This window comes from Cynocephalus volans, chromosome 7 (genome assembly GCF_027409185.1).
Source record: "Cynocephalus volans isolate mCynVol1 chromosome 7, mCynVol1.pri, whole genome shotgun sequence".
NCBI classification, from domain to species: domain Eukaryota; kingdom Metazoa; phylum Chordata; class Mammalia; order Dermoptera; family Cynocephalidae; genus Cynocephalus; species Cynocephalus volans.
Window position 1 is genome coordinate 97,928,779 of NC_084466.1, and position 27,052 is coordinate 97,955,830.

The window sequence follows — 27,052 nt, forward strand, 5'->3', positions numbered from 1 at the left end:
TGCTGCCACCGGGTGGATTACTGACTGCATCCCTGTGTAATCAGCCGTCTGCAGGACACCGCCGAGCCAGCACGCTTCTTCAGAGAAGGAGAGGGCTGATTCACTGCTCTCGGGGTTGCCACTTCTTGGGGGCAAGCTCTGTTCTTTCTGCATGGCTCTTGGGAAAGAACTCCTGGTCAGATCTAGTTCCTTTCTCTGATTCCCAAGCCAGCCTGCTTCCCCAAGGAATAGCCTTGTGAGAGCCTTCAAGGCACCTGAAAAAATATAAATTACTATTTGTGCCAGGTGGTCACAAATGTGAAGGGGCCACAAATCCCCCTGGGTGGGGCAATGGAACCTGGGGGTCGTTTTTGAAACAACAGCTTCAACATACACAACTACCAGACAAAGCAACACCTAATTCTGCTGACCAAAGCTTCAGAACTCCACTAATGTTCATAAAAAAGAATGCTGTGAAAGTGAAGCTTTCCCTAGCTGGCCACATGATGGATGGGGCCCTGGGTGGACACCTTCCTGCCCCTCTCCACCCTCTCCACCTGCTCTCAGCTGTGGGCATGTGAGATTGAGGAGGAAGGGAAGGGATTCATTCTTCAGGTCCCTCCTGCAGGGTACAGGGTACAGCAGGCTGCATATGTCCCTCCCCATCCCCAAGCAAGGTCGCATCTCTAGGATCTATTTTTTTTTTTTTGGCAGCTGGCTAGTACTGGGATCCGAACCCGTGATCTTGGAGTTATAAGGCTGCGCTCTAACCGACTGAGCTAAATAACCAGCCCCAACACCACTAGGTTGCAGAAGAACTCCCCCCTCTCCTCCCTTGAGGCTTGGGATGGAACAGCCTATTACTAGTTCCTGGATCGAATACATAACCTTGGGGTTCCTACGTTTGCTCTTAAAATATCCTCAAATTATTAGTCTAAGCATGCTGTTTCCTGCCAAGACCCTGGATAATACAGACACCAATAAGGCTTACGTTGAATACGCAAGCCTTATTTATTATGCCCTTGAACCAATGGCCTTGACATATTGTAAACATGGACATTACGAGATCCCCGCCCTGACCCAGGCCATAGACCACCAGGCTATAAGGATCCTTGTTTGAAAACCCAGGCCTGACATGCTCGGTCCCCAGTACCAGGAGGCCCTCTGGAGCCCAGGTTTAGGGATCTACGGTCTGTGGAAGGCCTGTCTTTTTGGGTTTCCCAGTTTGGTGAGTGGGTGTGTGCTCTCTTGCCCACAGAACAAAGGGGTCTGCATAGGCTTGGGTCTTGGGGCTGAGGACTGGCCATCCCAGGGGGACCTCCATTCCAGGGGATCCCCTCAGGGAAAGGAGGGCTCTGATTTCTCTCACATCTTCCTGTCAGCCAGAAGGAGCAAGGCCAGGAGATACAAAGTGCCTGTGGCTGGGTTTTGGTGCCAGCCTTGTAATGCCTCAGAGTGGAGCATGGTGACATATGTATGTCTAAGGGGCTGTAAGGAAGCGTGGAATGTCAACCATCAGCTCTGACGGTGCGTCCCCCACTTTGTAACTGTCTTCTACAAATGTCTCAGGAGTGTTGCTTTAAAGTATTTGGAATGTCTCTGCCTTGCACGGGATGGGCATGGACACAGCTCACTAGCGTCTGGAGAGATGAGGCCGAGTGTGCCCCGCTCTCTGCACCAGGCAGAACTCCAGTCCCTTCCTCCATGCCACCTGAGCCCTCTTGCACTCCCTCCCATCCTAGAGGCTCCCCAGCAGCACGCAGTGTCAATGTCAGTGTCTAACCCTTCCTAGATTAGGTGCGCCAGCAGGGCAGAGCAGGCTGAGCCCAGCACCAGGCCCAGGTTCACATAAAAGGCCATCACCATGCCTGTGGCCTCGGCCAGCTCCCTGGGCACAATCTTGGGCCCATAAATGAGAGCCAGGGTGCTGAGGTAGCCGTTACTGAGCCCCAGCAGGGTGATGAAGAGTATGGGGTAGATGTCGGATGTGAAGACCACTGTCCTCAGGTGGACACGGGGCTGGTAGTTACAGAACATGAAGAGGGGGATGAGGCAGGTCCGGAGAAGCACCAGCCCAGGGAGTACCTTACTCTTGGGCCCTGGCAGCTGGATCCAGGCTGTGATCTGCCGGCCACACAGGTCAGCAAAGTTGTATATGAGGAAGGTGGTGAGTGGGACAAAGAACTTGGTGGTCCACGGCGAGCCCGAGCCCTTGTCGACGGACTCGATGTTGGCGGAGATGGCGGGGAAGATGAGGCTGGAGATGCAGAAGAGGTAGACAATACAGAAGCCCAGGCCGGAGGTCTTCTTCAGGATGGGGCGGAGGGGTGGCGTGTGGGAGTTGCTGGATCTAGGGGCCACCAAAGGACTGTTGGGGGAGTCCGGGGGTGGCTCCCCTTCACCAGAAAACACGTGGGCCGGACGAAGAGGCCTCATGTAGTACCTGCAGGTAGGGAGAGAGGTGTGTGGTCAGAGGGCCTCCGTAAAGCAGGTCACTTTGGATTTCAAGGAACAAGGAGCAGGAGACCTCAGAGTCAGCACAGCCAGGGATGGGTGTTTCCAACAGGACCTTTAGGCCCTGCATGTAAAGCCTAGGCCCTATACAGCCCATCAGCCCTGGGATTCCCTGAGATGACGTATGCTGTTGTGAGAGGGCCAAAGGAAGACCTGAACTATCCCTGGCCTGCTTTCCAGGCTGGACTCCAGTCCTTTGTTCTGTGGTGGGGGCCACCCCACGAGCAGGGACAGAGGAAACCAGCACTGACCACTACATGGTGAGCCTGGGCTCCCTTCCTGGCACCTGTTTTGTTTGTGTTTGGAGGGGACAGGTAGAGATAAAATAGCATTTAAAAATATAAACTTTTAAAATTATAAAATAACACATGGTTGATGCAATAAACCCAAATAACACAGAAGAGAAATGATATAATAGAAAGAGAATTCCCCCCTGCTCCCACCTCTGTTCTCACTCCGTAGTGGCGCTGACCATTAACAATCTCATATTTATCGTTCGATGCATGTGCAAATGCCACACACACACACACACACACACACCACACACACCACACACACACACACACACCACACACCACACACCCACACACACACACACACACACACACACACACACACAGTAAAGTAGGTTCAAACTATACATATTATAAAACTTTCTGCAACAGTACAACAGTATAATGTCTAAATGTATTATATAATAAAATAACATATAAATATATAACTGCCTAAATCATGCATAAATATTATACATAAATGCATACACATAATTGCCTAAAGAACTGTGTCTTGTGGCCATCCTTTCACATGGGGACACGTGGCTCTATGTCTTTCTGTTGTGTTGCTGCATAATAGTTCACTGTATGGATATACAATTTAATTGTTCCCTTACTGATGGACTTTCAGGTTGGCTCCAATTTTTCACTACTACAAATAATGTTGTGATGAATATCCCTGCAATAAATCCCTGTACGTGTATATTACTATTTTGTAGTACAGATTTTTGGAAGAGGGCATCGCTGGATTAAAAGGTTTGTACCTTTAAAAGTTTGATAAATATTGATAAACTGCTCTCCAAAAGGGTAGTACCAATTTATCTCTGCTCAGAACCACTCACCCCTGCCCCCTAACTAAAGTAACCTGCCCTGTTAATCTCTATGAGGGCACCTGTTTATTTCTCTCAAAAAATTGATGACAACGTAGGATCATTTGTTGTTTTACTGGTCTGTCATCTGTCTCCTCTGATAGCAGACAGCCCCCTAGAGCAAGGACCCTGTTTGATTGCTTCTAGCTAAATTCCCCGGTACAGAGTAGCCCTTCAAAACACAATTGTTGAAAGAACTGATAAATAGCCTGTAAAAGCACCCCCACATCCTCAACACTGAATATCATCAATCTTTTCAACTTCTGCTACCTTGACCAGTGAGAAAGTTTGGGTTACTTAGCCTTGCTGTGTGACCTTGCCTGAACCACTCAAACTCTCTGGGCCTCAGGTATCTGAAAACCAGGAGACACAAGCTGATTGGATTAACAGAGCTCACACAGAAGAACTCAGTGTGCGTGTATGAGCTGGGGAACAGTAGTTTGGTGATAGCTGGGCTCTGGTTTCAGCCTTGCCTTTGCTTCCCTGTGTGACCTTAGACCTGGCATGCTCTTCTCTAGGCCTCAGTTTCCTTCTCTGCAAAATGGAGGTTTTACAGAGCCAGGAGGTTTTGAAGTCCCTGCCAGTCCTCCCATCCTAAGAGCCTACAGAGAACAAGTGAGTTGGGGAGGGTTCCTCCCCAGAATCACTCTTCTGTGTGATGCTGAGCAGGGTGCTTTGGCCTTGAACCCTGTCTCGTTTCACAATCACCAGGGAAAGGAATATTCTTACTTCCCTCTCTACTCACCGTCAGGTCCTTGCCTTAAGTCTGCTCTGAGGAAGCACCCCACCAAGTTCTTCTGGTCGAAGCTCTTCCTCATAAGTCCTTCCAGATTTTGCTGCCTCACTTCACCCTCCCAAATGCAGCACTGGTGATTTCCCTTTTAAGTAGGATTTAGTCTTAGCAGCCCTGGGCACATGGATCTCTCTATGAGCTCCATCCCCAGGTGAGTTTCTGTAAACCCCGAAATCTTGACCAAGTTTTAATCAGCAAAGAAATAGAAGCTCTCACAGGACAGGTAGTCCTGGGTGTTCTCTGACTTGCATGCTCAACTAGAAGGGATGTTAACCTGCCCAAAAGAGACTGGAAACTAGGGTGACCAGCCATCCTGGTTTTAGTAATGCAAGTCCCTTGTCTTGGGAGTTCCTTAAGTCCCAGGCAAACAGGAAAGTTGGCCACCCTACTGGAAAGAGACCTACCCAAAGGAGTCTGAAGCAAGACATGGGGACATAGCAGAGGAGTGGGGGGACCCTCCTGCCCCTCTGTTCACTCAGTGACTCAAAAATAATTTACTACACAATGACAAGCTACCAGGCGTGTACAGGGTGCTGGGGGGACAGTGAGCCAGCCAGACACCAGGACTCTCAGGGACGTCATCATGGAGCCACAACTGGGCAATTTCTGATGACAGCCCTGAAGGGGCAGGGGAGGCACCAGGCTGGCTCGAGGATCGGTGCATGCCTGGGATACTGCGCGACACCACAGTTTCTAGTAGTTCAGTCCCCTTTTATCCTCCCAAAGCCACTGAGGCCAGCTGAAGCGATGAACGATCCCGTAACTGTGGAAGGCAACCCACCTGCCCAGGTAGAATCAGAGTTCTGGGGATGGCAGGGGGTGTTGGGGATTAGTGAGGTGGCTCTCCTCACAGGGACAGGAGGAATATATAATGAGGAAAGGCCCTGGGATGCAGCATGATACCCAGAAAGAGCTCCAAGGTCAAATCCCCGCCTGTGACTCACCAGGTAAGTCACCTGGGGGTGCATGTATTAATTCCCCTAAACCTCAGCTTCCTCATCTGTAAAGTGGGAAAATACAATACAATAACTGCACAAGTTTTCAAAAATAATAATCAAAAAATACACACGCAAACTGCTTAGCTCAGTGCCACTGCAAAAAATAGGTTTCCGTGGAAAAGTGCAGGTTCCAGAGTGGATCTCTCCTCATCTCTGCCGGCTCAGGCACCGGGACCAGAGGAGAACCACCCGGCCTTCTCTTGGTCTCTGCTTCCTTGCCTGTAAAATGTGGATAATAACGCCCGCCTTTCAACATCAAATGAGATAATGGATAGGAAAATGCTTTGAAAAGAATAAAACATGACAGAAAATCAAGACTTGTTTTTTTTTTTTTTTTTTTTTAAAAAAAAAGGAGCAGTAGGAAGCAAGAAAGAAAAAAAAGGAACTAGAGAGAGAAAGCAAAAGAGACTCAACATGAGAAAAGAAGTCCCATAGGGCAGAAGGAGGCCGCACAAGGTAGTGAGTATTAAAAGCACAGGTCTGGAGTCACATTCAAATCCTGGCTCTGCTACCTACTGGCTGTGAGACTCAGGCGAATAATTTAACCTTTTTGAACCTTGGTTTTCTGATTTGTGTGTGGGAATAATAATAAATCACAGTACTGTACCCTAATGGGTGTGTGAGCATTATGTGAACTGGGCTGAGCATGGTGCTGGCACAGATGAGGGCTCAGGAATGGGACTATTATTCATCATCATCATCCCTCAGGCCCCACTTCTACCGCCTGCCTTCCCTGTCCCCAAACTTGCAGACTCCAGCTGCTTGGGGGCGCAGCCCAGAGCCGGCTTCTCACATCCATCGGGCAGGCCAATTCACTGAGCACTGCTAGGAGCCAGGTGAGCTTGAGGCACTGGGATGCAGTGGTGAACGACCCTCACACAATGTCTGCCCTCATGGAGCTCACACTCAGGTGGGAGACAGGTCACGAACAGGAAACCAACATGGAATCGAACTGGATGATAGAATGCAAGTGGAGACCAGAAAGATGTGAGGCTACACGGAAGTGGACTGCACGGCCAGAGCACGAGGCCGGCCCTCACCTGGCATACTCCAGCCTGGACAGCAGCAGGTAGAGTCCCATGCAGAGCACGACGAAGATGGTTCCCGTCAGGAAGAAGGCCAGGGCACTGTCCGTTATGTTGCTGGATGCTGCCAGGTCCAACAGCAAGGCCACGGCGGAGATGGTCCCACCCATGGCTCCTCCTGCAGAGAGCAGAGGACACCACAGAGACGTCAGGGGTGGGCCTGAAGGGGGTGAGGGGCCATGGTCCCTCTCTGCTCAGATTTAACAGACCCTGATGCAAAAAATACCATAGTTCTCACAGTATCCCCAAGCCATGGCAGACATGGAGAGGTCCTGCAGCCACGAGGCTCTTTGGGTTTCAGAGGGTGTGGTTTTACCTGTCCCCAGCCCAGTCCCCTTCTCTCTGCTGGACTCAAGAGGCTGCTGCCTGAGGTGGCAAATGTCTCCAGGGCTCCACTGGTCTGCTTCCTGATTTCACCTCTGACCCTTGACCTCCACACTCTTTATTGCCCTTCTAGTGGGGTCTGAAGTTTTAGATTCAGGGGCGGGAAACCTCAGAGAGCTCTGGATTTCCTCTTCTCTGCCCTTTGCCTAAATCATTTCCTGACTGAACTGGGAAGGGGCTCAGGGAAAGCCCTAGCACAGGCTCACCTGCTGCCTCTGCGGCTGTCCTGTCCGGGGAAGTCCTTACTGGCTACAGACCTCTGCCGTGTTGCCCACCCATGAGCTCATAGAGCTTACCCTGTGCCCCAAGGCAGCTGTGGTACCATACGCGTGTGAGCGTGGATGTGCACACACACAGAGTCACACATCTACACGCATACTCACATACTCGCACAAGCATGCGACCTTCCCACCACATGGGATGCTCTCCTTGCCACAAGTATCCACACACATTACCCACGAGACCACGTGGTCCCACACCCTTCACTGCCACCTAACAGAGGAGGTGGCACAACCTAGCAGAACGATCACGGGCCCAGGAGTCAAAGGGACCTACATCTGACCCTCGACTCTGTCACTTGCTAGCTGTGACCCTGGGAGCTAATGTGACTTCTCTGAGCCACAGTCTGCCCATCTGTAAAATGGGAATAACAACGCTTGCCTTGCATAGCTGCTTTGAGAACTAAATGAGATGATGTTCAGACTTCATAGTAGGCTTTCAACAAATGCTAGTTCCCTTCCTTGGCACAATCACACAGTCGACTCTGAGAGGCTGGGGATGTGTCCTTGTTTTCTTTCGAACCCTCACAGCCATGGGTGATCAATGTGCTGGCCAAGAGTCAGAAGCCTGGGGTAGCACCAGCTTGGGAGTACTGTTAGGAGTGTGGGCAGATCATTTACTCTTTCTTTGCCTCTGTTTATTTGCCTGGAAAATGGGGCTAATACCTTCCCTATGTATCACATGAAAACATAGGGAGGTAGAAATGGGACAAGGAGTGGAAAAAGCACCGAATACAAGCACAGGACCACTGTCATCAGTACAGTTGCTATCTAGTGAATATGTTGGATTGCCTGAATGAGTGAGTTTGCCCACTTCAGAGCATCAGAATATCGATTCTCAAACAGGCAAGAAGGAGGCTGGTGCAAACAGCAGGCAGCACACTGGTCCATGTGGGCACGAACTGCTCTGTCACTGTCAGCAGCTCTTACCTGGCACCAGTCTTCTGCTCATTGCCACAGGGAGCAGGGTTGGGGAGGGGCAGTGCTGGCCCCTGTCCACCAGGATGTCCCATCACCGCCTCACCCATGCCCCGTCCAACATCCCTGTGGCTCCACAGGAGCAGCCCTTGGCCTGGCGGCTGATCTTTCTCCCACCTTCCCCGTGTAAGTTCTATTACCCAGGGTGGGGCCAGAGGGTGGGACTTGAGGGAAGGCAAAGACATAATAACTAGCATAGTGATTAACAACACAGACTCTAGAATGAGAAGGTCTTCTGAATCCAATCCCGGCTCTATCACTTCTAGCTGTGTGGCCTTTGGCAAGTCCTTAAACCTCTCTGTGCCTCCATTTCTTCAAGTATAAAACGGGGATGTTAATAATACTTACCTGTTAGGACATTTATGAAGATGGAAACGATTATCACACACAGAGTGCTCAGAACAGTGCCTGGCACAGAGAAGTGTCAAATACCAAATAAATCCTTTGATTCCCAATTAGGTGTTTGGCTATTTCCGTCCTTCCCACATCAAAGCAGCAATGGGGTAAACCCTTTGCCAAGAGGGTGCCCATTTCTGAGAAGCTGTAATCCCCAGCTACACGTTTTGTAAGAAGTGGGGTTAAACTCAGTAAGACACTCCCCGGCTGCCCTGAGGAAGAGATATTAACATCACTGCCTATTGATTTTCCTCTCTCTCTCCAACTTGTAGCGAATATTATCATCAACAACAAACCTGGCCTCCGGGAGCTCATCCTTCACAACTCCTGACTTTTATCTCATCAGTTATGGAAATACATGCAAATGAGGGCTTTAAGAAAACACCAGCATGAAACAAATGAAGTGTTCCTCAGATGCCAGCACACGCAATTCACATGGGCTCCTCTGGACAAAAGACAAGAGCTGCTGGCCTGGCGAGGTGGTGTTGGCGTCTTTGGGAGACTGGGACACCTTGGGTTTGCCAGGGTGTTGGGTGCCCACGGGGGGCCTCATGCAGCTATGACGATGGTTTAGAGCCCAGGGTAATTCAAATTGACGTATAAGTACTAAATTTCCCTACCTTTTCAAAGAAGACTTTCTAAAGGGCCACTTGCCAACACAAATGGTCACTGGCTCCTGGAAAGGTAGCCAGCATGGCTAAAGTTGTATCATAAAATCCTCCTCCAGCGGGATGGAGGAAGGCCAGGGCACAAAAACCTCTTTCTGAGACCAGGGGTGACAGAAGGGATTAAATCCAATTAAATCCAATGGCCACTTCCCTTAGCCCAGACATGCACTTCTGGAAGCATTGCTAGGCATATGCTGACATACTCAGAAATCTTAGCAACAAGTTCATTTTTATTTTATTTCAGGCCCAAGCGTTCCCCAGGATAGAGCTTGAAGCCTAATCCTATATCAAAAATGGCAGACAGATTGCAATTCACATCTAGGCTCTGATCTGTTGAGAGTAACTGCCTCAAGTGCTGTGTTGAGAAGGATTTAGAGGCTCAGGAGGCAAGATAGAGATCTGTTAGTGATGTCTGGCACTGGTGTCGAGTGGGGAGGGGAAAGACACTTGTCAAGGTATTTGTCATCCCTGCCACGTACTGCCTGGCATTATTAACTAATGGGCACAGCGCAGATTCTTTGTGAAATTCTTCTCAAGTAGACAAACGTTGAAAGCACTCTTCTGCATAGCAGGGCGTGTGAAGACACACACAGAGCACCTCCAGCATGCTTTAAGGGACGATGGTCTCCTAGTGAAGAACAGGTGCTTGCTGACCCTGCTCCCTTTTACCTTCTTGGGTCTTCTGGGTGAGACACATGACTGCAGCCTAGAGAACAAAACTGCCAAGGTCTTGATAACAGGCTTAGCATCCGCATGAACACTTGGGCAAGGAGGTCCTCCCAAGTCACACACGAGCACGCCCACAGAATGCCACAGTTCAGGGTGCCTGAGGAGTTTATTCACTAGACTATCAGCTCTGAGAGGCCAGAGTCTTGCTCATCTTTGAATCCCTGGTACAGAGCAGGTTTTCTATAAAATTAGAAAGGAAGAAAAGAGAGAAGGAAAGGAGAAAAGAAGGGGAAAAGGTAAGGGAAAGGATAAATAAAGAGAACAGGAGGGGGGAGGGGAGAAGGAGGGAAGGAAAGAAAGGAAGGTTGGTTTCAGGAATTGCCCTTTGTAGGCAGACCGTGTTTTCCAAAAATGCTCCAACTATGTCTCCCCTCCCGCCTGCTCTTCCTCCAGTATGACCTTCATACACGCCCACTGAGATGTGTGATCAGTGCAGTCTTGAGTCTAGGTGAGCTTATGGCTGTGGAAGAAGTAACCCTATGTGGCTTCTGTAGCTAGGTCAGAAACAAAGCTTCTTCCTGGATCTCCTGGGATGCTCGCTCTTGTGACCCAGACACCATGCCATGAGGAAGGCCAAGCAGCTGAGGGCAGGTCCCCAGCCCTGGCTCAGCTTCCAGCCAATGGCCAGCACCAACACCAGCCAGGGGAGCAACACCAGCCATCTTGAGAATGAATCCTCTAGTCCCCAGTCAGGCTACCCTGGGTGACCCCACGTGGAGCAGAGAAGAGTTGTCCTCGCCAACTCCTGCCCAAATCATGATTTGTGAGCTGTTGTTCTAAACCACTCAGTTTTGGGGTGGTTTGTTCCATGACAATAGATGACTGAAACACACTGAGCACATATCATTTCCTTTTCTGGAAGGGCTACCATGTGCTCACCTCTGGCTCCTTCATGTGACCCAGAGGTGGATAAACCTGGTCGGCTGTCGGGACTGTGGCTCTCACCTGATATCAGTGCCTGGGAATTCCTCATAGGGAAGGAGCCAGTCATGCCATAGATGCTGCTGCTGAAGACAGTATTGGTGCCACTGAGGATCACCATGCAGACGATGGTGATGGCAAAGAAGCTGCGGGTCCAGGAGGAGGTGTCCACCTTCACCAGCACAATTATCACCACGAAGATGGCCAGTGTGATGGTCAGTGAGGCCAGGACACGGACATGGACTGCAACCCTGTGGAGAGGATGGCAGAAGCAATTAGACACCCCCTTGCACCTTACACCTGGGGCTAGGGCTACTGAACCATCTTAAGGGAAGCAGGCAAGCTCAGCAGTCAACTGTCAGCTGTCCCCTGTGCAGTCAGGAGGCCTGGGTTCAAATTCTGTCTTCCTGCTCACTAGCTGTGTGGCCTTGGGTAAGTGACTCAGCTGCTCTGGTTTCAATTTCTGCACCCCTACTATGGGGAGGAGAATCGATCTACCCCATGGGTGGGTGTGGGGCTCCCAGGAGCGTGAGCGATGTGGAGTGCGGGGATCAGTGTCAGGCTCAGGGCATGTGAGGTTCAAGGACAGGATGCTGGGACTGTGGAGGCAAATCCCTGCTCCTCTTGCCGGTTCTGTCTGGTGTTTAAACAGAGCAACCACCTACTGGGCTTCCTTCCCCCAAAACTTGGCAGTAGGGTGTGGGGGAGGGGGAAGAAAATCATCATCATCGTCTTCATCATCATCATCGTTGTCATCATCATCATCATCACAGCAAACACTCACATAGCACTTAATTTGTGCCAGGCACTCTTCCAAATGTTTTCTATATACTAACTCATAATTCTTGCACCAGCTCTGTAAGACAGGTATTCTTACCTATCCCACACATACAGATAAGAAACTGAGGTCAGAGAGGTTAAGGAACTTGCTCAAGGTCACTCAGCTGTGAACCCAGGAGGTCTGGCTCCAGTCTGTGTTCTGAGAAGATGCTCTACTGCCTCCTTTGAAACAAAGGGAATATGGGTGGCACAGAACAGTGGCTAGGACAGGGGGATCCTTCCGTGGTGGTCTCAGTTGTCATGGGCAGCAGCTGATGCCAAGCTAGTGCAGCCCAGGGCCAGGGGAGCCCCACACTCCCCCAGCACCATGCCTGCTATAAGCCATACACTCCTCCCAGCCCCCATACTGCCCCGGGGAGAAAAGCAGGAAAGGAGGCTGTCTGAGAAACTGCACATTTTTATTCTAGGGAGAGGAAACACCATCTCAAGGGGCTGTTTAAATCATCAGATTAGACTAAGCTTTAAAGCAGATTGGATGTTTGGTTAATTTTCCTGCTAACCAGTGGGTGGGGGCTGGGAGAAAAGCCAGATCACATATACACAAATTATTTTTTGGATTAAAAAAAGGAAGACAAATTTGAAATGTAGAGAAACATATATATGTATATTCATAGGTGTGAAATAATGAACACGAAAAGCAAGAAAGGACTTTTTCTTTTTTTTTTTTTTTTAAAAGATGACCGGTAAGGGGATCTTAACCCTTGACTTGGTGTTGTCAGCACCACACTCAGCCAGTGAGTGAACCGGCCATCCGTATATGGGATCCGAACCCGGGGCCTTGGTGTTATCAGCACCGCACTCTACCGAGTGAGCCACGGGCCGGCCCAAGAAAGGACTTTTTCAAAGTGCTTTTGTGGCCCCAGGCTCATCTAAGTTTCCTTCTGATCCTCAGCTGAAGAGAGGGCAGGTGCTGCCTCTGCTTTGTAAGGGAAGGAGGAAACCGAGGAAGTGAAGGAACAGTTCAAGGTTGCGCGGTGAGTCTGTGGGGAGGGAAGCTGGGACGAGACCCCAGGTGTGCTGAGCCCCAGCCTGTTGCGCAGTCTGCTGACATGTGTCCTCAATGCTGTGTTCACCTGCAACAAGCACTGAGCAACTACTGTGTGTCAAGTGCTGTGCTGGCTGGGAGCCCAGGACACCGACAGCCCAGCAGCAGTCATCTCATCCTGCTGTGCTAAGCGCTCCACTGAGAGGGCCACGGGGCATCCTGGGGCAGCAAGCCTACCCGGGAAGCCTATTTGGAGGCGATCTCCAAGATGGACCATAAGGATGCATGGGGGGCACATCTGGACATGGGTGCACATGTCTTGGGGGAGAGAGCGCAGCACACTCAGGGAACTGGAGTAGACTCTGGCTGCAATCGAGATGGGAGAGGAGGAGCGCAGAGATGAGGCTGGAGAGAGACAAGGAGCCCCATCCTGGAGTGCCTTGTCCATTCTGATAAGTGCCAGGACTTGATCCTGGGGCTGGGGGTTTGGGGAGTGGGCATGGGGCCTTTGTCTGCCAGCATCCCCCCTGGAAGAATGCTCCTTTCTCCATACGCAGTCATACTGGGGAGGTCACCGAGGCAGCCACAAACAATGGGTATGTGACCCAGCCTGGGGTGATCAGAGTGTTCCATGCTGCCTGCCGTGGGGATGGGTTAGGGACTAGCATGTGACCCACACAAGGCCATGGAGCTGAGGAGAGCAGCTCCCAGTCGTGACTTCATATGGGGCTGCTGACTGCCATCTGTCAGCTGTGCAGGGCAAGATTGCATACAGAATAAAGCCAAGCAGAGACCCAGAGAGCAGGGATGGTGCGAGAGAAGATGCCCCAGATCCAATGATGCCTGAAGGCACACCTGACTTTAATTTTCAGTGAAAGAATGAGAAAACCCTTTTTTGTGCTAACTAGCATCGAGGTCCATCAGGGTTTCAGGCTGGATAAGGATAGTCAGAAACTCTCCAGTGCTGCTGCCAGTGTCTTGCCCATGTGCCCTACCGCTGACCACTTCAGGACATGCTGGTCCACGCAGCAGGCTAGAAGTGGCAGGTACTTATCTCCTAAGAGTAGCCTTCAACCAGTAAGTGCAGGAAGTTGGTGGATTAATACCCAGCTCCTGCTCCCTGGGCTGTGTGTTCTGCCCTGGCTCCCAGAGATCCCAGCAGGATCAAGCTCTGGCCACCCTCTGTAGGGGCTGGCTTGAAAAGATATCCTCTGTTGGCTGCCATCCCTTCCCTGTCTCCCTTCTCTACTCTCCTACCTTCACCTCCCGAGTAAACTACTCATACTTGAATCCTTGTTTCCGGGTCTGCTTCTAAGGAACCCACACTAAGATGCCACTAAGGCCCCACAGTAAAACACATCTTCTGAGAGTCTGCAGGCACCATGGCCTGGACAGGCTGGTGGGCAGCCAGGTTAGCACCTGGACTCCTAAGGGGCCCAGCTTCTCTACTGTAAGAGCATACCAGGTGCCCTGGAGGCTGGTGGGCAAGACTTACCTCTGATGCTCGGGGTGATCCTACACACTCAGCCCTGTCACACAGTGCCCCCATCCTCTCCCAGCAGCTGGGACTGCTCCACTCACCCCCAAGATAAAAGCTGGCAAGGGCACAGAGCCGGAGTCAGGAGACCGGGGTCCTGCCCAGCTCTGCTGTCAACCCACTGTGTGACACCAGGCAAATATTCAACCTCTCTGGGCCTCAGTCTCCTTATTTCTAAAAAGAAGAGGCTGGACCAGATAAGGTCCCTAATAGCTAATGATTCTAAATCTGAAGAAATTCAAGTGGAGAGAGAGGTTGGGGACAAATATCAAAAAGTTTTAACCAGTTCCTTGGAGCAGGAGGAGGCAAAGGACAGGCTTCAAGATATGAGGAGTGCTGCGAGGGCAGGGGCCTTCCTCTCCTTCCCCCAGCACCAGCACAGAGCCTGGTAGGCACCTGGTAAATATTTGGGGACACACAAAGTGACATGCATGGGAGATCAATAGTGCAGGAGTGGTTTTCCCACTGGCCTTGAACTCCCAGCTGCTGTCTGCTTCTCGAGCCCCTCGGCCTGGCAGGGAGTCCAGCTGGAAGTATCTGCCAGCCTCGGGAATGGCCTCTGCCCCTGCCCATCTCCTCGCATGCACAGTGAGGAAAAAGTCTGGCATCAAGGGACCCTCCTGTGTGCCTAGTCACTTGAACAGGAAGGTTGCTTTGCAGAGAGCTGGGGGCTTCTTACTCAGGCATCCCCAGGGTGGGGAGACGAAGAGGAGCGGGAGATGAGGAGGCAAAGGCCAAATGCATGGCAAATGCTGGCTCCATCCCTGCCCTCGCCTGTGCAGGTCTCCTTTCTGCCTACTAAAAGCCTCCACCCATGGGCTCTGGGCCCACCGGGATCTCGCGGGGGCTTTTTGCAATACTCCTAAAGCTTTATAAATGTGCCAGGTGCAAGGCCACCCATGTGCACTAATGGGCATGCTGGCTTCTCTCCTCTTCCTTCCTCCCCAGGCAGGGTGGGTGGCCCAGGGGACTGTGACACTATTGTGATTTTAGGAAAGTCTAGATAAGCACTACCCTGGTGTCTGAAGTTCTACTCTGGGACAGGACATAGCCAAGATGACAGCTCCAGGCAGAGACCCTGGGTCTAGTTCACTACTGAGAAGATTCCTGGATGGGGCTGCCAGCTGTACCCAGGCTGTCAGTCCCTCTCTCCCCCCTTCTCATGAAGGCTCAGGACCCCAAGGGACTGATTTCTTCATAAGTCACCAAAATGTAAATCCTCCTCATAAGTATTTATGGTGCTGCAGATTTAACATAATAAAACACTTGGCGATTATGGATGAGCCAGTCAGAGAAAGCCAGGATCCTCCAGGAGGGGAGAAAAGGAGACATTTCAATCTCGCACATTAAACAAAAAACAATTTAGCCCCAAACCATCATTTTCCCACAGCCTGGAAACAGATGGAGGCTTGGGAGCATTTCCCTATTACCCTCGCCCCTCTTCCGGAGCCCAGGAAAGGACAGGGGCAGGTCTGGGGCTGGCTAGACCCTTCTGGAGAAGGTCCTGGCACTACTGAGCCATGTCCCTAACCCACCCTGAGGAGGACAGCTGGCCTGAGGGGCTACGGCCCTGCTGGAGACAGACCCAGGCCTTCGCCACCACCCACTTCCCTCCTAGCAGCCTGAAGCCCAGGAGAGGCGGGCCTCCCACTAGAAGGGTCTGAGGCATGGCTCTGGCTGCAGTGGGTGGGAGCCACAAGCTGGGGAAGTAGAGGCTCCAAGCACAGATGCAGGTGAGAAGGTCCCAGTTAGAATCCTGGCTCCAACCTTAACAGCCATGTGACCTTTGGCCTGTCACTTCTGTGCGCCTATTTCCCCTTTTTTATTTTTTTGGTGGATCTGAAACTGTGGCCTTGGTGTTACAAGGCTGTGCTTTAACCAACTAAGTCCTGTTTTCCCATCTGAAAGCAGGTCACAACAGTTTCCTGCCCTAGGCTGCTGTAGGGTACAGGAGAAAATGTGCCTCCTGGATGTGAATACCTAGAAGAGTCAACTGTGGTTACGAGATCATCCTCTCACGGCCTGAGCTGGACCTTCCCTGACACTGCAGACCCACAGCCCAGGGCTGGCTTCCAGGCTGCTGGACCTCCACGGTCTCCCTCCTGAACTGCTGTGCATCCTAAGTGACATAACAAGGGGCAGCCAAGGGTTTACACCCTTGTTATAGTTCAGACAGTGACTCGGGACCTGGAAGGGTCGGCAGCTGTCATTTATGCAAGCCTGGGCTATCCTAGCTGGAGAAATGCCCTGTCCTCAGGGCTGGCCAAGTGAGTGGACAGAGAAGGCAGTGAGAGCGGAGGGGTCCCCACTGCCTTGGCTGCTGCCCCTCCCCCTGCGCACCCTTCCTGTCCTCACACACTCTCTCCTCCAGGGTAGGCGGTGCTAAGGGATCACCTGTGTCTGCTCCTAGGGCCGTTCCTCCACTCTCCTCCTGGGGCAGGGTCTCTGCAGGCTGCATCCCTGCTAGGACACCAGATGCAGCCCTGTGTGCTGGGAAGGCCCTGGTGAAGCAGGTTAGGGCCAGCCAGCTTGCAAAAGGGACTGTAGGCCCTCAGGCCTGTCTAAGCATCTTTATCCTTTACACTTTCAGACTGCACTTTGGTGTTTAAGATGGGTGTGAATTCCTTCACACTCCTTCCGTTGGGAGGGGGGTCTATGTCCCCTTGAAACTGAGTGGGCTGTGACTGCCTTGACCAGTCAAGTATAGCAAAAGTGACGCTATGTGACTTCTGGGACTAGGCTGTAAAAGCCATGTCGCTTCTTCCTTGCTCTCTTGGAGCATTTGCTCTTCAGCCACACCCGAAGCAGTCCTATTACCCTGAGGCTGACATGTGATGGGGCAGGGAGGGAGAGAATCCAAATGGGCCCTGGCCCCAGCGGCGGTCTGATGCAACTACATGAGACACTCAGCCAGAGCTGTCCCTGAGCCTCCATGCCCCCAGATTATGAGATACTAATTACTGATATTGTTTTAATCCACTCTGCTTCGGAATCATGTTATGTGACAATAGCTGGAATAGCCCCATGGCATGACGTGTTTGGAGAGACTGGCCCATTCAGCCCTGGCACACACGAGGCACCCTGCTGCCCTCTCCCCTCCTGCACCCACAGCAGACATCACTAATCACGGCACACTCCCTGTGGGCAGACCTGCCTTAGAATCCTGTTCAACCAGAGATCCAGGTGGTCACTATAAATTGACCAGAGATGATGGGTAAAACAGATTTGCCATCAGTGATCTAAGGTTCAGTAGGTCATGTCCAAAAGAAGCCCAGGTATCTGGACCATCATGTAGCCACTGATATAACCTAGTGGCAACTTAGGGGAAACGTGGACAAACTGGCTAGAGCTGATGCCCGTAAAAAGTCAGACTGAGAACGGACAGCAATAGTCACCCAGTGGGGTCTATGGCCATGCTAATTTGCCTGGCCATCTCCTAAAGAACTCCTTCCATGGAGCATCCAGATGGAGTCCTTCCTAGCCCTTACTGATAAAACATCAGAAATTCCCCATGACCCCTTTGTGAGTGGTTGACACATCAGCTATTGTCACCAGCTTAGCACTGAGCAGTTAAATGACTCCTTCTGGGCCACAGGCCTTGCAGCCATTGACAGTTTCCCCTGGGAGGAAGATCCAGGTGTCCCCACATGATGCCACAGCATGCAGCTGGAAAGTGGAAGCCCAGTGTCCTGCCCAGGCACCTCCAGGTAACTGACCTGACTTCTCAGTCTTTGTGGACAAGTCTGAGCCACCTGCCTCCTACTTTGGTGGCCACCATTTAAATAGGCAGAAAAAGAGCAGCTGCAGATGAGAGGGGAGTGGAGAAGGCAGGAGGCGCAGGTGAGGCTGAGAGAGGAGAGGGCCTACCTGTTGACAAGCAGGAAGGTGGCCACGAGGCACAGCACGGAGGGCACGGTGGAGGCGATGACAAGGTAGTTCTCAAAGTAGTTCTGGAAGCACACAAGTAAGGAGGCGGCTGTGGTCACTCAGGGACAGAGGAGAGGTCCTCACCCCAGAGCAAAGACAGGGCCTCTCTTGGGGGGGCTCCTCCCCACTGTCTTCAGATACTTGGGAGCCACAGGTAAGTCTGCCCCAAGACGACCTTCCCACCCCCATCTCCAACCTAAGACCACTCATTCAGTCACTCAACCAACAGCTGTTGATGTCAGCTGTGCTAAGTGCTAGGGACATAAGAAAGGATGAGACATTGTCCCTGTCCCTTGCAAGGTCCGACACTCCACAGCCCATCCTCCCACCCACTCTACCTGTCCCACCCACAGACTGCGGCAGTAGGGTCAGGACTCGTTTGTCCAAAAAGAAAAGTTTTGCCCGGTCAGCCTTCCTGGCCCACTGCCAGAATGCTGGGTGCACATGGGTTTTGTTATGACCCAACAACATTCTGACATTCTTGTGACCAAGTGAGTCCTCTTAGAAACACACAGGGCCCACCCACTTCCTGCAGGGAAACATTGTTCTGACTTGATTTGCTCTCTCGATGGAGCTGCTACAGAAGGGCAAAGTCGTTTTGGGAAGTGGCTTGTAGACTGGCCAAATGAGGAAAAAAAAACATTTCCTGGCAGCAGCTCAGGGTTATGACAGAGAGTACATAAGACAACAGAAAGATGGAGAATGTTCTGATTATAATGTGCTGGAACACATAGTGAAAGCAGCTGTGTTTGTCAAAACTCAGAGAAGGTCCACTCATAAGGGTGAATTTTACTGTGTGTATATTATCTCTTAACACACCTGTCTTAAAAAAAAGAACAAGGTCTGGCTGGTTAGCTCAGTTGGTTAGAGCGTGGTGCTGAAAACACCAAGACCCAGGGTTCAATCCTCGTAACTAGCCAGTTGCCCACACCCGCCCCCCTCCAAAACCAAGAAAAACACTGGAAAGGGTTGACTTGGGTCTTTGTAGATTAAACCACGAACCCCAGGTTCTAAGCCATGATAATAGCTTACATGTATTAAGCATTCACCGTGTACCAAACACAAGGACTTTACATGAATTCTATTGTTTAACCCTAAACAAACAAAAAAAGAAGCTGTGTGAGTATTCTGCCCCGGGAGACTTAAGACATTTAACTTAACCAAGAAAATACTTTGAGTACAAATATGCTAAGTGCAAAGAACAACATGTCCAGAGAACTTGCCAACATCGCAAGAAGCTGCGGATTGCAGGGCCCACTTCCTCCAGCACTCCCACATGAGACAGGCTCGTGCTTGTCAGGGCTGTGCTGTGTCCTAGCAGGAGCATGGGATGGAATGCGAAGGTTTTTTAACAGCTCAAAACACCACAAGAAGAGATGTCAGAAATTTTTTTTTTTGCCAAATCTGAGGCAGGAGCAGTGAGTTCTAAGGGAGTCCCAGGTGGGGTAAGAGGAGGCCGGGCACTAAGAGAATGGGAATAAGTAGGGTGTGGGGACCAGTCCCAGAAGAAGTGGGATCTGGGTTAGACCTTGGAACAGAGGGGCAGATTTCTCCTTTCTGGGAGGAGTTTGCTTGCAACCTGGAGGCCAAGAAAGAAAGATGTCATAATGGGCCCCTTCTAGTCTGAAGCACAGACCGTTCCACGGTCCCCTTTTAGGCCTGAAGAGTGTTTTGTGGTCTTTGAAATCTGTACCCTGAATATAAGGCCGTGGGGGCCTTGCAATTAAAATGATAATCACAGCTAGTGCGGTCCCTGAATCATGAGCCTTAGAAATCACCTTCCTCCTTTGAGGTGCCGTCTCATTGTTCCTGCTCTGATGGGCTCAGCAGAGCCTGGAGCGGTCTGGGGCAGTCAATTACGCCTGGATACAGTGGCCGGGCCCACGTGAGGCTGGGAGGATTCCGGGCCCTTTGGACGTAGGGCTGTGGGTGGGCGCCACACTGCCCCAAATCTAAGCCCCTACAGAGGCCCCCCTTGTCCAGTGGTTGCTCGGTCTGTGGCAAGCTTGTGAACGGCTATCACGTGGGACATAGAATCTCTTTATGTTTTTTTGAGCAGCCTCGGGTTCCCTGAATGTTTTAGAAATGGGGATTTACCAGGTACCTGAATGTTCCTGCTTGTTGATACTGAAGCAGAAAAACATGTCTTTCAATGTTAGAAAGATTTTACCATTTCTCTGCCCTTCAACGAACATGCCAGTGGGTAGGACGGACTTGAGACTGGGCCGCTGTTCTATAGATGAAGATCAGGAGCTGCAGATGGCAACACAGGCAGACTCAGCACATCCCATGGAACTTTCCTTTTTAAAACTTAATTCCTGATATAAACATGTGGTGGTTTTTATTTAATTATTTGCTGCTTTTGCCTGTAAGTTAAGTTCTACTAAAATGAGGAGTGGTGGCCTCATGATCCCCACCTCCTAGTGTCCACACCTTCCCTGTGACTTGCTTCTAACCAAGAGAACCAAGTACACGATTATGTGATTAGTTACATGAGATTGCAGCACCAGCCTTGTGGGACTCTTTTTCTTCCTTGCTGGTTCTGAGGAGGCAAGTGGTCATGCTGGGGAACCCCACATGGCAAGGGACTGCCAGTGACCCCAAGTTGCTGAGGACAGTCTCCAGTCAACACTCAGCAAGAAACAGAAACCCTCAGTCCCACAACAAGAACTGAATTCTGTCCACCACCTGAGTGAGCTTGGAAGTGACCCTGCTCCAATCGAGCCTCAAATGAGACTGCAGCCCTGTGAGGACTTAAGTAGAAGACCCAGCTAAGTTGTGCCCAGACTCCTGGGCCATGGATACTGTCAGATAATAAATGTGTATGTTTTAAGCCACTAAGTTTGTAGTATTTTGTTAGGTAGCAATAGATTCCTAATTCACAATGGTTTCAGATAGCTGGCTTCCTGCTAATCAGGGATTTCCTGAATACTGGAGCCTTCCTGTTACAACTTAAATTTAGTTCCTCGATGCAGACAAGGACAGCTGTTCATGGTTCTTTATTCAACTTCCTGCCAGGCCCAAAGACCAAAATGTTTCCCATGAAGGGAACACAGGCTATGCTTGCTGACCGCATCAGTCCCTTTAGCCTTTCCTCACCAAACTCTCTGCTGAAATTAGGACTTCAGCAGGTGGCAGACACTGATTTCAAGAAGCAGACTTAGTGTACGTGCCTGATACTCTGTTTGCCCTGATGCCCCTCAGGTTACCTGCCTTGCTTCCCTGTCAGAGCAGTGGACCCCATGGTCATGGAGCCACTGCCACTACAGGAAGAGCCGACTGCCTTGGAGAGACCCCTGGGCCTACACCCTGCAGGGCTGCACCCCAGCAGCTGTAGGAGGGGCCAGGTACCACTCCCTAAAGGTGGGGAGTCAAAGCCCCACAAGGTAGACTTTGATCGATGAGAGGCAGAGATAGTAAGGAGCCAAAGTATATATTGCTTTCCTCTCCCCTAACTGTTCTGAAACATGGTGGCTCCGCATGGCCTCTCTGGAGATGTCCCACGTGCCTGCTCAGCCAGCTGTTTTGTCTCGAAGCTGCAGCCAGCTCAGGAACATCACGGCCCCTTGCATCTGCTCTCTGTCCATTCCTGCCTCACCCGCCTCTCCTGCACCCTGACTTGCCCAGGATCGCGCTCCCTGCTGCAGTACTTGCACCTGAGGCATTGCCTTTCTAGGAAACACCCAACAGCGAAGGCCTTACATCCGTCCCTGACTGTGCACCTTGCACATCTGCAGCTGGCACTTCCTGAGTTCACCTCATTTGCTTCCACGGGGTGTTGGGACTACCCTCTTCCATTTTACTTAAGGAAATGTAAAGACATTCAAATACTGGTTGCAACCCATTGTGACTAGGATGAAAACAGTACTGCGCCTCCAATCCAACCTGTAGTGGCTATCTATTAGGGGGATTTTATGTAATGCTGTGTTTTGGGATAATTCACACAGAGTTCACCTCCACTTGGGCCTGATTCCTGACAGCTCCTCAAAAGGCTCTGTTTTTATTTATCCTACCACATACCCCGGAACCATCTCCCCCTCCAGAAGTGAACACATGGACCCCAAAGGCCAGCTGCAACCATGGAGGAAAGGAGGGATAAGACCATCAGGGTGACAGCACTGGGGCACTGCATGTGATGGCAGAGGCTGAGCTTGCACAGTCCTGTAGGCTGTGATATGAATGGAACCCTCAGCGTAGCACAACAGCAGTCGTTTACTTAGCCCGCTGAAAACCTGCAGGTGGGGCGGTCAGTGGGGCCTTACAGAACTGCAGGGCTGGCAGGTGGAAGACCGCATGTGGTTCAGCAGGGAGGCAGGGCTGAAATGCAGCTGGATGTGGCACAGCAAAGACACCTCCCCAAGCAGGCGTCTCTGCTTCAGCAGGCTGGGCCCCAGGCAGGAGACCCTGAGGCTGGTTGCTAATCCTGTGGTGCTCAGCCCAGGCTGGGTGGCCATTGTCTGTCCCCATCAGATTAGTGCCTCTTCTTTTCCTTTTAACCCTTCCTTTGTTTATGGAGAGGTTCAGGCCCCTGTGAGCCAGCGCTGTGCTGGTGCTGGGTGGCCACACTAGAATAGCTGTGTGCCTGACTGCCCTTCAGGGGTCCTGGTGCAAACCTAGAGCTGGGATATAGGGGGATATGAGGTGTGGTGGGAGGATGGACAAGGGGGTCTGGGGAGGCTCCTCACATGGGGCCATCTTGGCAGCAGCTGGAAAGGTTGGGGGAGTGTGGACAGATACAGGAGCTGGGGGCGTAGGTGGAGAGAGAAGCAGGCATTGCAACAGCAGAGACTGGCTCGTGCAAAGGAAAAGAGGGGTACTGCTTTGCCACTGAGGACTCCAACTCAAGGACTCCACTTAAGCCCCAGCCTCTGAGACGTTCCTCAGCATCAGCAGGAATCTGGTGAGCTGAGACAAAAGTGCCCTGAGTTGTCCATTCAATCTGCACATGACTCGGGGAGTGGCAGGAAGGGCAGGCACCATGTCAGGCAGCCCTGGCACCCTGCCCCCCTCCCCGGGAGACAGAATGGCCCCATTAGTCACCTTTCTGAATTCTCGAGCCCACTGTGGGGTTAGGCCCAGCTCTGTGGAGCAAAGAGGAAAAGTTCTGCTCCTTGAATGTCTAATCTGATCTCCCCACCCTCCACTATCTCCCCAGCGTTACCTGCACCCTACAATTACCCGGGGCTCAGGAGGGCTCAGCACACGGCTTCTGGTAGCAGTAACGTCAAAGGCCATCTCTGGCAACCATCAAGTAACCCAAGTAGGGAAATGGAAGCCCTGCCGAATGCCAGGTGACTGTGATATTTGAACAAAGCAGCTTACATGTGGCATGTGCAGCCCCCAGCCCATTTGCTCTTACCACAGCCTGTAAGAGTGAGGCAGAGCTGGGATTGCTCCCATTTCACAGATAGGAAGCCTGAGGCTAGCAGACACAGCTGGATTTCACAGAGGCAGTCACCTGGAGAGGGCTGGTGGCAGGACCTTCTGATGTGGGGCAGGGCAGGGACTGGGTAGGGACATATTTATCGTCACTCAACAAACATAAGAGCAGCTCTGAGGCTGCTTGCCTCACAGATGCACAGGCCCAAACACCATCGCTGGGATCACAGAAGGGACCAGCTCCCAGGACCTAAGAGTCCATTAACATGAGACAGACACGTTTCCCTCAGGGTGGGTAGCATCCTCCCTCTGCCCCAGCCCTTAAGTGCAGGTGGCCTGCCCAAGCCAGCAGATGACAGGGTTTGATTTCTCTCCCCTCTGCCTGCAGTGGCAGACAACAGTGAAGGACCATGTTAACCATCAGCTTCTCTCAAACCCCACTGCCCATTCATTCCCCAGGGCATTTCCACAGGCCTATGTATCTGAGTAGTGCTAAAAAGAAAAGAAAAGAAAATATTAAGAGAAAAACCCCCACCTCTATCAGCCACCTGAAACGGATGCCCATGGTCAGCGGCGAGGCATGGACCACGGGAAAGGGGACAGGATGGCTGGGAAGCACCAGAAGGCTTCCAAACTTCTCTCCTGACCGTGAAACTCCCCAGGGGTGATGGTGGGGGCTCGAAACTCAGACTGAGGACAGACCCTGGCCTCTGGGTGCCGGGTGCCAGGTGCCAGCAGCCCCCAGATGGCAGGTGAGTGTGGACGAACCACTTCTGGCCTGGGCATGGGGGCACTCGAGTCACTGCGATAGTGACATGGACACTCATTTTCGTCTGCTACACGCTGGCCCAATGGGTGAACACCAGGAAAGGGGAGAGACGCTTTTCAAACACAACTTAAAAGCCCACCAGAGCCAGCTGGCCAGATGTGAGGCCCATTTTACGACGGGGAGCATTTCGTCTCCTCTGCCATGCTGAGAGGCTCCGTGCTAAGCGTCTCTTCTGGAAGAATTTAATTCCGGGCTCAGAGTCCAGGTAAAGAGGTTTCTTTGGGTAGGGAGGTCTTGAAATGAGCCCTTTTATCTCTGGCAGGCCTTGGTTAAGCTTCCTCTCCCCTGAATGCCATTTGGGCACTTTGAAATAAGTGCAGCAAATTAGTCATGAGCTGCGGCAGGCTCAGCCCGTGCTGCTGAGTGGCTTCTGTGAGGCAGCTCTGTGCAGCCCCCTCCTCCAGATTGAGGCAGCAGAGGCAGCTGGGCTCCTGCGGGGCGAGAAAAAGCGATTCAAGCCTGGGGGTGGCAGCTCAAGGCACCAGAGCGTTACCTGGATCACAGGGGCATGAAATTAGCAGCAGCAAGCAGGCTGGAGCCAAGAACAGTTTGCTACTGCAAACTTGCAGCCTTTGGACAGCCAAGTTCTACGGCCTGGGATGTTGCAGGGGAGGCACCCTGGCCCCCGGCATTGGCCCAAATCATTCTTGGGCAGGCTGAGAGGTGAGCTAAGGACAGGTGTCCCCTTTAGAGGTGGGGCTGGTGTCCTTTCTGTGGGTTCCCAGGCCCCCATGCTTGGGGCATTAGCTGGGGAAAGTGAGTGGGTGGACGGCCAAGGGCATGGTGGAGCTGGGGGGGCTGGCTAGGCAGGGAGGGAGGGCCGATGCCTGCTTTAGGGGTCAGGCAGGAGCCCAGCACTAGCTAGGCTGGGTGGGGTGGCCAGGAGCCTGAGGACAGAACAAGGCTGGGGACACAAGCAGATAGGTATGCCCGGAAAAGTGCTGGCCAGTCAGGCTAAGTGGCTGCAGAGCCCCCGTCAGACCTCTGCACTCAGCTCTAACATCAGCCTCTGGCCCCAGCCCCTCGGGCCATCTCCAGGTCTGGGTTGCTGGGGCTACTGAAGGCTTTCCCCGGCCCTCAGTCCTTTCACACGGCCTTTTGAATCCCTGCCAGAAGGTTCCTGAGCATTTCCAGAATAAGCTCCCCACCTTCCCTGCCCTTCGAAGGCTTTCTGGAGCACGCCTTCTCCCCCCTTGGCAAGATGGGCTCTTGCTCCAGCCCAGCAGCTAATTCTTAGAGACCAGCACCACTAACTGTCACCTTTCTTGCCTGCATTCTCATCCTCCTTTACTGCTCAGTGTCCCTTCTCTGCCGGCCAAGAGCTCTCTTAAGTCTCCCTTTGGCTAAAAACAAAAGCATTTTGACTTTGCGGCCTCCAACCTCCAGGCCCCCCTTCTCTTCACTCCAAACTCCTGAAAATGTAGTCCATGCCCCCACTGCTAACACTCTTCACCCCCCCAGCTGCCCTAGACAAACACTTCTTTAAAGGTCCTCTTTGCAGCTACCGGTGACCAAGGCCTGGCCTCGTTCCTCACACTCCTGACACCAATGCCACCCCATCCACAGTGGGTTCAACAGGCCCTCAAATTCCTGTCTACCCAGAACCTCAACGTGACTTATTTGGAAACAGGGTCTTTGCAGATATAACCAGTTAAAATGAGGTCATACCGGAGTAGGGTGAACCCTAAATCCAATGACTGGTGAGAGGTGTAAGGAGAGATGAAGGCACATGGATGCACAGGGAGAAGGCCCCAGTGAACACAGAGGCAGATTGGAGAGATGCTACCACAAGCCAAGGGATGCTGAGGACTGCTCAGGGGCCCCCCAAAGCTGGAGAAAGCAAGGAGACATTCCTCCCTAGAGCCTCGTTTGCAGCAACCATCCCTCCAGCAGTCCCCTCCTTAGATTCAAAGCTACCCCCAGCCCCATCCCCATCCTCTCAGTCCACCTCTGGTCTCCCTGCCACCCAGAGGTGCCTCTTATGCTCCACCCTTAGTTTCCTCCCCTGCCCTGGCTTCCATGACCCCCACACCTCCATCAGTCCCTGCCTCCACACCAATGCTCACAGCCTGCAGGCGTTACCACCTGGAGGTCCTGCTGAGCCCAAACTCCAAGTTCCCTGAATCAAATGCCTTCAAGAGAAATCCCCCCAAGCAACCCCTCCCGAGGCCCATGGTCATCCTGCTTTTCTCAGCCCCCTTTTCAAAGTGTCTTGATTTCTCCTTTGCCCTCACCCCGGGTCAATCACATTGGTCAGCCCCATGTCCCCATCACCTGACGGTGGCTCACATTCCCACCCAGTCCCCATAACTCCCCTCTGCCCACCAAGCCCCAGCCACTGCCCCAGGCTTCGCACATCCTCCATGCCTTTACCCAAGCTCCTCCCTAGGCCTGGCCACCCTCTGCTTCCCACACAGCCTTATCTGCCTCTGGGCCTCTCCTCAGTGCACTGTCCCCCTTCTTTTGGGCCCTTTTCAGGACACCTTGGGGCTCCAGTTTGGTTGAATGACAGGGCATGTGGAGGTGCAGGAGGCTGAGGCGGACAGTGAGGGATGGTCTCAGGTAGCAGGCTGCAGAAGGGCTTCTGTTTCACAAGGTCCTAGGGAGGATTCTGAAGGTTTCTGAATGGCAAAGTGGTGTGTCAGTGCTGAGCACAGAAGGAATCACCTGGCAGGAGAGGGTGGAATGAGC

The 27,052-nt window shown here is 52.0% G+C and overlaps 1 protein-coding gene across 2 annotated transcripts in view; it reads right to left on the minus strand.

Moving 5' to 3' along the window:
- Positions 1 to 805: 805 nt before the first annotated feature.
- The window catches only part of SLC29A3 (solute carrier family 29 member 3), a 39,468-nt gene continuing 13,221 nt past the window's right edge, over positions 806 to 27,052 (minus strand). Inside the window, exons 3-6 of one of the 2 annotated variants that reach the window (XM_063102831.1) lie at positions 18,094 to 18,176; positions 10,889 to 11,115; positions 6,466 to 6,628; positions 806 to 2,422 (exon numbers count right to left, since the gene is read on the minus strand). In XM_063102831.1, coding sequence (XP_062958901.1) covers positions 1,768 to 2,422; positions 6,466 to 6,628; positions 10,889 to 11,115; positions 18,094 to 18,176 — 1,128 coding nt within the window. In that variant the 3' untranslated portion in view covers positions 806 to 1,767. The remainder of the gene's footprint in view (positions 2,423 to 6,465; positions 6,629 to 10,888; positions 11,116 to 18,093; positions 18,177 to 27,052) is intronic. The other variant, XM_063102832.1, reaches the window with a different exon arrangement.